The sequence below is a fragment of the Leptidea sinapis genome, chromosome Z, assembly GCF_905404315.1.
Source record: "Leptidea sinapis chromosome Z, ilLepSina1.1, whole genome shotgun sequence".
In the NCBI taxonomy this organism is placed as follows: Eukaryota; Metazoa; Arthropoda; class Insecta; order Lepidoptera; family Pieridae; genus Leptidea; species Leptidea sinapis.
The window spans coordinates 23,829,094-23,841,436 of record NC_066312.1 but is presented as its reverse complement, the minus strand read 5'-3'; the positions used below and the strand labels follow the sequence as shown (position 1 = coordinate 23,841,436).

The 12,343-nt window shown below is 35.9% G+C and overlaps 1 protein-coding gene across 5 annotated transcripts in view; it reads left to right on the top strand.

Annotated features, from left to right (window-relative positions):
• Positions 1-12,343, top strand: part of LOC126978701 (procollagen-lysine,2-oxoglutarate 5-dioxygenase) — a 51,569-nt gene that overhangs the window by 16,092 nt on the left and 23,134 nt on the right. For 2 of the 5 annotated variants that reach the window (XM_050827710.1, XM_050827715.1), the window contains exons 2-6: positions 1,958-2,192; positions 8,842-8,889; positions 9,451-9,623; positions 10,132-10,299; positions 10,815-10,862. In XM_050827710.1, coding sequence (XP_050683667.1) covers positions 1,958-2,192; positions 8,842-8,889; positions 9,451-9,623; positions 10,132-10,299; positions 10,815-10,862 — 672 coding nt within the window. The remainder of the gene's footprint in view (positions 1-1,957; positions 2,193-8,841; positions 8,890-9,450; positions 9,624-10,131; positions 10,300-10,814; positions 10,863-12,343) is intronic. The other 3 variants (XM_050827714.1, XM_050827711.1, XM_050827716.1) reach the window with 3 other exon arrangements.

The window sequence follows — 12,343 nt, the reverse complement described above, 5'->3', positions numbered from 1 at the left end:
CATTAGCTCAACTCTTTAGGAAGTAGGTAGATTCAATAATATTTTTTTTTGCATTCATAAGTATCATTTCCGTGACCTACATGAATAAAGTGATTTTGATTTGATTTAATACTTTCTAAGGATTTATCTGAACACAGTAATATTTATTATTTTTACAGATAAAAATATTAAAGTGCATTTTAGTAATGTTAAATAGTAATTTTTTATATTACCCAAATCAATTTAATACGAGATACTTATTTCTGCTTCATTCAAACCAATAATTTATATGGGAAAAGGAGGGCCTGCCACTTGATGGTCAGCGATCAGTACCACCTGTGCTTTATTGAAATACCAATAGAATCACAGTGTTTAAAGTTCTCATGTTCTATTGAAATGAAACACAAGTTCACTGCAAGAGAAAGTTCCTGAAAAAAGAGTGACCTTGCCTTTTAAGTAAGAGTGCCATAATGAATGTGTTAGCTCCTGAGTCTGAATCCTAAACTACAACTGTCATCGCGGATTGGTCAATAACTTTCCATTAGCAGCGAAAGCTTGAAAAGTCTGCTTTCTTCTTAGCCGTTTGGGCCAGCGTGTCATTCTCATAGTGCGACGGCTGAAGTTACCATGGGCAACTTTTGACTAAACCCAGAATTTGCGTGTTACGGACTGGTTTTTTGAAAACTACTCCCCAAATTCGATGAACTGCAAGGATGTCGCTCAGACGGTTTGCCGCTAAATGAATAAGCAAGCACGTTCATAATTGCTCTGTAGAACGAGTTTGCCGTGACGTAAGAACGTCAAAAAGCTCTACTTCAATGGAACGGTGACCCAGAGCCAAACCAAACTACTCTCTCAGTTTTCACAGCCATGATGTCCGCTTTCAACCCGGTCTTCGTTATTTTTGCATAGACATTTTCCATTTTGTAACTTTTCTGAGCCCCTTAATCCTGCCGCACAAACATTTTGATTTCCTCTAGGCGTCTCTCGAGTCCTTTGTCAGGGCCTAAAGGACTACTCCGTAAATAGGACACATATCCTATTGTTGTCCTATTACTATATATATACGTAATAACTGCAGAGATTGGATACAGAAACGTTGTTTTATTGTCTGAAAATCTTGACGCGTTTGTTCTATACGACACCACCTCCTAAAATTCTGTGGTTATCATCTCGTTCATAATGCATATTGAGTATTAATATGAGTGATCTTGCTACAGATTCTGACCGTTAACGTATACCGCCAGCCACGTGCTCTTACGAATTACAACAATAAACTTCGTTTCCCCATGTAAAAACGTTGAGACGTCGACTTACCATACAGAACATAATAGTATGTTCTGTATGGTAAGTCTAGCTTAAATTTTCTACTCGGCTTAACAGGTTCTAAAAGTCAGTATGTGAAACGATTTGACGTACTGACTTGTGACACTTTTTATATAGCTTCAACGAAAATCTAAATTTCCATTTATAAAAAAATGGCTCTGTCGTAAATCCTATTACTCCACTGCTGAATATCTAAATGATCGGACAGCCTGGGACTAGATTGTGATTATTTTATAGCAACTGTACAATATTGTATATTTTTATTGAAAAGAGCGCAAAAAAAAAGAATGCTGGGAGAGTTTCTTGCGCCGCTTCTTCTCTCTCAGAGCGCCATTTGTTTCCGAAGCGGTAGTAGTATCTAGTAGTATAAGAAATGACATCAAAAAGAATTCTAAAGGAATCAATTTTGAGAAAATAAATGCCTTTTATGCCTTTAATCGCATCCTCGGCATAAATCGTGGCACATCATAAAAATCTTTTAGTCGCTCTGACGACATCTATGAATAAATGGGATGTCCGTAGTAACTTAGGTTATTTTTAATTTAGGAAATTAGGGTAAAAAACTAAAGTCTTTCGGTCAAAAGTCGAACTCTCTATCCAGGCGAAGTTTATGACCGCGTACTATGTGTTATAATTTTGAAATCTTTCACAGATGTGCTGAAAGTTTTGAGCGTGGGGACGTCCAATACTCATGGACTGCAGCGATTTGAGCGTTCACTGAAGGTGTATAACCACAGCTATGAGATCCTGGGTCGAGGCATCGAATGGGAGGGTGGGGACATGTCGGGCAGGGGAGGAGGACACAAGATAGTCCTTTTAAAGGAGGCTGTTGAAGAATTGTACAAAAACAACAAGGATAAAAATATGATCATCATGTTTTTGGACAGGTATGTAATAATAATAATATTATAACGTATTGCAACAAATATCTTCATCAAAATAACAATGTTGTTTGTATCAATGATAATATAAAAGGAATAGTATCTCTGCATATTGACGGAAAAGATCATTTTCTATTTTCAGAGCTTGTCTGTCACAAACATAGAAGCTTTTATTATAACTATCAGTAGCCTGGTACACAAACATTGAAAAGATCCTTAAATACTTTGTATAATGCTACACAGTAATTTGGATTTCTTTATCACTAGTGGGAGGCTCCTTTGCACAGAACGCCCACTAGATTATGGGTACTACAACGGCGCCTTTTTCTGCCGTGAAGCAGTAATATGTAAGCATTATTGTGTTTCGGTCTGAAGGGCGCCGTCGCTTTTTCAACTTAATGATCATTCGGTCATTGGACCAGTCATTGAATCATTGTGATTGCGAAGCCGAAACACAGCGACATCAAAGGTTCGAATCTCAGCCGTGATATTTCTGTTTAATTATTTGGTTTTTAAGCTGTGTGATTAGCGAAGAGTCTCCCTAAGGCGATAAGTTCAAGTTTTCACTTCTGCTGGCTTTCCCGGAGTGCAACGCGTTTTTTTACACACCATTGACCACACCGTAACTCAAATCAAAATCACTTTATTCATGTGCGTTGGAAAATGACAAATATACATGTCAAAAAATTACTTTTTTCCCACCTCAATGAAAAGCTGTCGACAAAAGTAGCCGGTTCTCTCCCGGCAAGACGACTTTTGTCCCTCGTAACAGGGACTAAGAGCGAGCTTTTCATCCAGGTGGGAAAAATTATTATTGAATTTACCAACTGACGCAGGATAATTACCACGTCGCCCTGTTCTGACCACTTGTTCAGTGTTGTTCATTGATCTTTTATTTAGAGCTATAAACGTTCCCTCTGTTACTTTGCTTTATGTAGTGTTTTAATTGTGAAAATTATTTCATCAGTGAAAACACACGGGTAGAACTACTTAACCGTAATCATAAAAAAAAATCAATAAAATACATAATTTACCTATATAAATCAATTTTCCATAATATCATTTCGGAACAACCTGTAAGAAATCTAGTAGCCGCGCACTGGTACGAACACCTACTTCGTGCCGTCTTATGCGACCACGTGAAGGTGATTTAAAATGTGTTTTTAATACAGTTGCTCAAAAAGAGGCGTATTGCAGGGACATATAGCGTTCGGAATGTGGGCTATTACATACTCGAGATTTTTCTTAACCTTTTCGAACTCGTGCGTTTTCTTTCCCAACTGTCGCAATACTGTCTATTAAAAAGAAAAAACATACCACAAAATATTACAAAAAAATCATAACATACTCGAGCTTTTTCTTTACCTTTTCGAACTCGTGCGTTCTCTTTCCCAACTGTCACAATAATGTCTATTAAAAAGAAAAAACTTACCACGAAATTTTACAAAAAAAAATCATACAAGTTTTTATGATTCATGCCAATATTTCTAAAGCGAAGCTACTACTTTGTTTCAATATCAGATTTAATGATTTGATTGAATGTTAGGTTATGTTTAATTTTTGTCTCATCTCACTCAATTTCATTTTCATTTTATATCAATAAAAAAATCTACTGAAGACTTGTCTTTATGGGCATAGTTCCTTTTGCCTACCCAGAATGGGTGAAAAAAATCTCTGCTTATATTCTTTTACGGTTGGCGCCATTATCCAAAAATTTTGTTGAGTTTATTGTTTTTTTTTTATTGTTCTATTAAATTGCTTAATTTTTTCGCAACTGTATTAAAAATAATTGTTCAGTACACGTGCGGAAACGTCATTGCAACTTCTTCCGACTGTCATATTTTGTCGGAACTCTTTGCAATGACAGGCTTTCCGCACTCGTAATGAAATATACTATTCCTAAATACATAATTTGTTTGTTTGAAAATTAAAAAATTCAATTATTTATTTTAAATTTAAGAAGTATTTTTTTACGATTAAGGTTAGATAGCTGTACCCGTGGGTTCATTTAATGTCGCCATTATAGCCCTGTCATTTTTTTGTAGTTATTTTGCGTTATTTTCGCGATCGATTTACGGTCGTTTTCAATAACCTATCTATCCTTAGTCTAACTGACTAGAGGTAGACAAATTTATGTTTTTACGCTTACTTATATTTCAATAACCTATCGATGGGACAATAACTTTATTGGACATAACTATGAATATATAAGATCTTGTCAGTAAACGGTGATAGCAATGTATCCGTAACTAGATATACGATATTGAAAACGGCCGTTAGCGGGCATGTCCTATATATCAAGGGGAAGCAGCTTTCTAATTGATGATATTAGAAAGAGTCCTAGCGGCAATCTATTTAGTGAAATTAATGGGCAAATGAGACTTGACATCTTATATCTCAAGGTGACTAGTGCAATTGTAGCGCCGCTCAGAATTTTTGGGTTTTTCAATAATCTTGAAGGTCGCTGTTTTGTAGTGGGCAGGGCGTATCAATTACTATCAGCTGAACGTTCTCGTCTCTTATTTTCATTAAAAAAAATATTGTCTTGCGATGAAAATTTTTGTTTCGTCATAGGATTACAGCCAATTCACGGCCGCCTTGATCTTTTATGGTTTTCGACTGAGGATGTGTTGATATGAGATATATTGAGTATGAAGACTATCGTTTTGAAAATGATCGAACCCTAAAAAGCCCTATTAATTGTGCAAGGCAACCACTGCTGTGATTTAATATTGACCCGAAAGAAATAATAGTCGACATGGCAGTAAAATTTTTCAATTCTAAAATAATAAAGGCATTCCAAATTTAAATTTTGAAAAATAAATTTTAAATTTTTATTATTAACTTAAAATAGGTATTTGATTTTGATAATTCTATAATATATTGTCTTTCTTAAAGACAAACAGGTAACACGTAAGTCGTTTTGTCATGTGTTTTTTCCCATTTTAATAAATTATAGCAAGAAAGCTATTTAAAATCTTGACTAAATAATTCTTATAAACAAACTCAGGGAGTAATTGTCTCAATACATATAACAATTACAACTTTAAAAAAAGTTTGTTATCTATTTTTATCTCAAGTAATGAACACTGTAAGGTCAGTTGCCAGTTGGTAATAGAAGAGATTATTATTAATTATTATGGCGATCATTCTATTTTAATTTAAATATATTAATTGTAATACTACGCCCTGGTTGAATGTAAATATAAAATTTTCGATGATTTCGATGTTTACTAAATACCAGGTCGCTTGGGCCTTTAATAAGGTACCATACTGCCGTATGTTTAATAAATAAAACTAGTTCGTCAATTCGTTCAATGGAGTGTGGTATGAAGGAGAGCCCTCCGGCCCGCGGCGTCTGTGGCACTGCCATATGCCACACTATGGTACACACACATATGGTACACTTTGCACTTAGGCACTTAGGCCTATCACAGACGACGCGATAAAAGTCTGATACACAAAATATCCTCGTAGATCTGACAGACCGCGTCGCACCGCGCCGTTCAAATGTGAGCCAAAGTAGTGATTGTTGTGTATCATGGCGCTAGACATCGATGTACCGATGCTGATTTAAAAAATAGAAAACAGACCAGCACTGTAAGATAGATCTTTGGCAGAGTATCATGACAGAAATTTAAAAATAAAGTTTAAGAACTGACTGTTTGATATGAAACAGTCCCTTTAATAATCATTCTGAAAGAATGGGATGAACCCAATATTCTCTATTTCTTCTTTATATCTCAAGTGCGAAATAATACACCGAAATCTCTGTACTTCCATTGTGTGTACATCCCTACAGTTCTGCCGACAAAAGGACTAAAAGTGTATTTTATTTGGCCCACAATGCAGACTTTTTGTATGCCGTAGACTCAGTAGTACAAAAAGTGTGTCATCTGCGATAGGCCTTAATGAAATTTTATATCAAATGAGTACTTTTTACGTTAAAATCGTATAGATGTTTCTGTGACAACCCTAGCATATTTAGTGCGACTAGACGTCGAGACTGCGTTGCGGGTATAGCAATAGCGGTAGAACAATAGTATAGCAATAGCGGTAGAACAATAGAGTTGAAATTATGATGTATTTATGACACATATAGACACTACTACTGCATGTTCTCAAAGATTATCGCCGTGGGCATTCAGTATTTGATATTCTTTTATAAATTATAGATGTGCATATTGATGATATACCTAATCCTACTAATATCTTCCCTTTCTTGGCGTGCGTCCCTGCTGAATGGGATGTCGCTATGCCAACTTAATGGCTGACAAGCTTGCCCTGCATGTTTCGGTATGACAAGCCTCTCTGTTATTCCTATTTAAACATTTTATTGAGATAAAACCTTTAGTTGCGAATGCAACGAGCATTAAACCTGCAATATCCAACCACGCTGCACTGCTTCACGCTTCTGACATTCCTTAAGACGACACTAAATGCCAGCGACCTTGAGCGATATGAGTTCACGGCTGCCGGCCCGCCATCTATGTAACAAAGCCAATATTTTCAAAATTCTTGCGTGGAAAACAGTTTATATGCTTACAATCCTCGTTATTCACTACTAATCTGAATAAATGAACCTACACAAAAAAGTACAAGCTATAAGAATAACTTTTCTGAGAGAAATACCAAAAAAATGCATCACGCCATGCCAAAAAACTTGTTTAACTTCAAAGAAATGTGGTAGTTCAAAAAGGCTCGGCAGTGTTAACTATAACCAACAGCAAGCATTAGCAACCTACAAATAAGACTTAAGGATATGTGTAACAGGATTAAGTAGTGTTCATACCTCGAAATGCTATACTTTCACCACAAAACTTGTCTAAAAACACCATGTTTGTGTTTTCTGCTTACTCTTCGCCTTAAAACTCACGAACTACCGTACTGTATGTAAATATGGATATAATAGTCTGACCAAATTCACGCCCATACAGTTAAATGACGAAACACTTGCAAAAATTTAATATTAACCAGAATATTTTTAGGTATATGAAAACTCACCACCGGCCTTCCATCCAATTATTAATTTGTTTTTTACCTATATAGATAGATATTCATAAAGATTATGATATTCGTATGTTCAATTATTTTGTATGTTTCGGCGTCGGCGTTTTTGTAGGTACCAATCTCTCAAGTTATTCAACAGACACGCCTAATATCAATTCCAGATGCTGTCAGTGAGACACAGTATTTCTTAGCCAGGCCGCACACTAGACATAATCTGTCGCGTGCAAATTGTTGCTACGTTTTAATCGCGCCGCATAGTTTTCCGTGCGATAGAGCCGCTATATAAGTTTCTTTGTTGTGTGTTTGTATGTAAAACGGGAGCGTTAAATGAGATGTGGTTGAAATGACTCCATAATTTACTCTTAAAATTATTATGTCTGGTGTGCGGCCAACTTACGTTTCCAATATTCAGCCTGTCTCTTACTTGAGATAAAAATCGTAACTATCGTTGACTTTTCTGTCCCAATAAACTTATCGACGGTAACTCACCTTATCCGTACACGCTGTGTGTCAATGGGACGATGGACGTATAGCTTAACAGCGATAGAATTTTGTATGAAAATTTCAAGTCACGCGTCTTAATATAAGGCGATAAGAATGACTTATCAGCTATATTGGGACAGCTTCAGATTATTAACAGCTAATTACTGACAGCAGAAGGTAGTAACTTATCACTATCTGTAGATTGTATATTGGGAACGGCCGTTAATTATCAAGCTGTTGTTATCAATAGAGCACGGGACTCACTCGATGGTGGTCAATCCGTCTTGCCTATTAAACAAAAAAGGGTATTCAACTCTATATGTGTAATATAACATGCTTACTGAATCAATCGAATGTGTAACTGGATTACCGCATACCTATCATATTATATATCATGCACTCGTTGAAATACTAAACGAGTACTTGCCTATACTATTATAGAAATTAAATATTTATAGCTTTTTATAACGCCCATTCACAATCGACTGGTAGCGATATAAAGATTGAATATATTTTGGATATTATTAAGACTGGTGAATCTTGGTAAACTATTTAAAAAATAGTAAATGTTTATCCCAATGTACATACTTAAATATATATAACCCTAGCTGACACAGCAAACATTGTATTTCCAATTAAAGAAATAAAAATAATTCAATAATTAAACTTTTTAGGGCATAAATAATAGATGACGACCGATTTTCAGACCTTCCAAATATAACGTATATAAAATGCAATTTCTAATTATTATTATTGTATTCGATTGCTATCTTGCAATCCTATTGCGGATCTGTGGATGGAACAGAATAATTTAAAAATGGAGTTAAGTTAAAAAAAGGGGTTGAACGTAGAAGGGCGAAAATTTCAAATGCTGAATCATAATAAAATAAAAAATTAAAATTGTCATAAAAAATATTTAGGAGTGGGTTACCCTTATCATTTAGGGGTGTGAAAAATAGATGTTGGCCGATTCTCAGACCTACCCGAAATGCATTGAAAATGTTCAGCCGTTTCGGAGGATTTTGGTAACGGTTATCACAGATCGCCTTAATGGGAATATTCGTTTAAATTCTGTCGATAATTTGCCATCAGATAATGTTATACCGCCTTTATCAATTCCATATGATTGTGTATTTGATATGTCTGTTGTGTACTTACGTAGCTCTCACGGAGGCTGTATGGACAGCTCAGCCGCTCACTCGTCGAACTGGTAAGAAATGTTGTGAAACCGCACCGCTAAAGCGATGCATTATACGTCCGAGTGTGTAATTAATGTTGGGAGCTTGTCGGGTCTTCCCGATTGTCCTCGCGCCCCGCCAATGGTGATGGAACTCTATGGAACACTACGCCAACTTTCCTTTCTAACTCTGGTGATGGTTTTGTTATTGAAGTTGTTGTGCATACCATTGATGTAATATTCAGTTTTATGTTGCTTATTATTTTCATTTATTCACCCGCGAACAAATCCATAAGCTACAACAGACCCGAAGAGTGGTCTCTGCCATTCTAAATATTTTCATTAGCCAAACGTGTTGAATAATTACTCGTGTTGGAGCTGACGAAGGGATATATTCTTGTTCATCTTTGGGATCATTAATAGATATCTTTTTATTTAGCCGTCCAGAAGTTGATTGTTGAAGACTAATGCGTTGTGTCATTAGAAGAACCTTGGGGATTTTGTTTTTTAACATGCTTGGTTTGAAATTTAATTTTTCATGACATTTTAGTATATGTATCGCATAATTATATAAAATTCGATGTTGTGTGCCAGTTACGACGTGATAGTGACCGGTGGACCCAAAGACATCCTGGATCGATTCCTGAGGTCTGGCCAGCGGATCTTGTTTGCTGCGGAGCCGTTCTGCTGGCCCGAAGCTTCTCTCGCCGACCGCTACCCGCCAGGAGGGGAACCCAGCCCTTACCTTAACTCTGGAGGCTTTATCGGTAAACATCCTTTGCGATATTAGAAATTTAAAGTTTTCCCTTCGCTTCCACCAACTCCAGTATAATACGTAGTGATTGCATCACAACACCTTACCTGTGCCTTTTAGATCTAAAACCTTGAATAAAGATTTTCCAAAATATCGTAGTTATCTTACAAATTTGCTGTGCCCTACAGGGTCATCAATGTCAGTACTGCATAAGATATACCACCATATTAAAATAGCATTGTAGACTGCAATGAATTTATTGAGTATTGTGTTACGGGACTGTACTGTTGTTACTGTTGTTAAGAATCCGATCCTCCAATGTATGTTTCTCATAAACGGCAATAGTAACAGGCAATAGTGTTATATCTTGTAAGATGAATAGAACCATTGATAAGATTGGATAGACCACATTTTTTTTAGAATTAACAGTGCTGATATACTAAAATCATAGTCTGGTTTCAACAGGGCATACACTAGATTGACACTCTGTATATATATTGAACATTGTTCGTATTTATCAGGCCACCTGGAAGAAGTGTGGGAGCTGTTGAATGCGAAGCCTGCGAAGAAGGCGGCGGATGACCAGCTCCATTATACCCAATTATATCTGGACCCGCATCTGCGCAAAAATTTGAGAATCGGTCTCGATCATACGAGCTCTATCTTCCAGAACCTCAACGGTGCCCTCTGTAAGTAAATATAAGTACTTGATAGGTCGCATAAGGCTCGAGACTAAAGAATAGCACTCAATCTATTTTTAGCAATATTAAACGGAGGGTCCCTTCAATCAATCCGAGTAGGGTTTTTCGATGTGTCTAGTCCTCCGCCAAGCGGTCGAATAAAATTAATTAGTCGTTAGATTATCGGATGAATAACATTAAATTAATCGTCCGCTAAAGCTTTTTCAACATCTCCCTTCTGTGAATTTTTATTTACTTATTTCACGACCATGGATACTCGGTCCTTCAGTCGGAAAGTAGTTTGTAAGTAGCGGCGCTGCATAATTTTTTTTTCCAATAAAACTCCACATTTTCCAATAAAACTACCTGTCCATCTCAAAACCTCTTTAAATCTTTACATATCTGTATTAGAGTTAAATGTGACGGTAGAACTATGAAAGTAAGTCCTTGTAATATTAGTTATAAGAATTAGTTATATGAACTATCATAGTACATTTTATTTGATACGTCTGTTGTGTAAATAGCTCTTACGGACATCATGCACAGGGCAATGCAGGAATCAGGACCACTTGGTGAGATATATTCTGGCTGCTGTGGAATTGATGCTTATAACAATCAACGTGATTTCTAACTAACGAGACACTCGGACCAAAACATAAGTTACACAATTAGAATGTTCTGGGCGTAAACACCCGAGAATTCCTGGCAGGACAGAGAAATTGACCTTGAATAAAACATGTTAGGCAAGGCCACTTGCCTTGCCTAATGAACATCCTAACTGAAGTTACAAAAAACAGGAGAGCGGTGTTAAAATGATGTTAAACTAAATCTGTTAGAGGGGTTCACCTTAAAGAAACCTCACCGTCTCCGTTGATATATTAAAATTATTTTTTTAAATCAAATTAAACGTTTGAAGCTAAATTTACGAAACTACCGCAGAATTCTAAATTAGGGATAATGCTACTTAAAGGATTAATCACTAATAATTCAGAGCTTTTCTAGGTGTTAAATGCTGATTCAGCATCCACACTCCATCTATATTAAGAACAAGTTCTTACTATAACTTTTACAATTCGCCCAGTTTTTGATCTTGGAAATTTGAATACGGCTGAAACTTTATTTGGGTCTGTTCGAAGACCAAACTCATCAACAACATATACTAAATATTTTAAAACCTCTCTAAAAAAAGTAGATTTCAAAAAATTTACGTTTAAATTAACAAAATTTAAGCTTTTCCAATACCATATTTAACAATAATAATGTGAGTTTCAAAGCTAGTCGAACAAATAACAACTCAACATCGCTACAAAAATTGTGATTAAAAAGTCTATCCATTAATCTTTGTTGTCTTGCAGGTGCTCCGCAAAGATCGAAAGGCACCTTTGAAAGTGGTTTTTCTTGTGAATCCATATTTAATGGTATTTGCCAAAATGCTGAACTTAAATCAATAGAACATAGTACCGTAACATAGTAACTTCTTTTAAACTGTCCAAAATTTGTATATAAGCGATTGCATAGGCATTGTCTTTCGTATTGTTATCCCGTATTAACCTTTCCGCAATCCTAACAAAATGTCCAATCATTGATAGACTATTATCCAAGTCACCTAGAGTATGAAATAAATCTATCACAGCTTCATGTTTGCTGTTAACAGTTCTATTATTTGTCTGGTCGAGGTCTGTGGATACATAGGAATCATTGTTTATTTCTCTTGTTAAATTTTCAACCTCTGTGTTAAAATGGGAGGGGTTCTACATGTTTTGGTGTTGAGCATTGTATTGCACATCGATTAATTCTAGAGCGAGGGCTATGAAAACATGATTGATAATTTGTAATTAGCCCATCAAGATCTGCTATGATTAAGCGTTGCAACTGATCAGACTTATTTTTAGCTTCCAATATTTATAACTTTATTACTTTGTGTAACATTAGCACTTGAAGAAATGATTTCACTTCGCGAACGAGCAAGAAATCTTTATGATATTTTTAACCGACTTCAAATAAGAGGGAATTCTCAATTCGACGGTATTTTTTTATGTTTGTTACCTTAGAA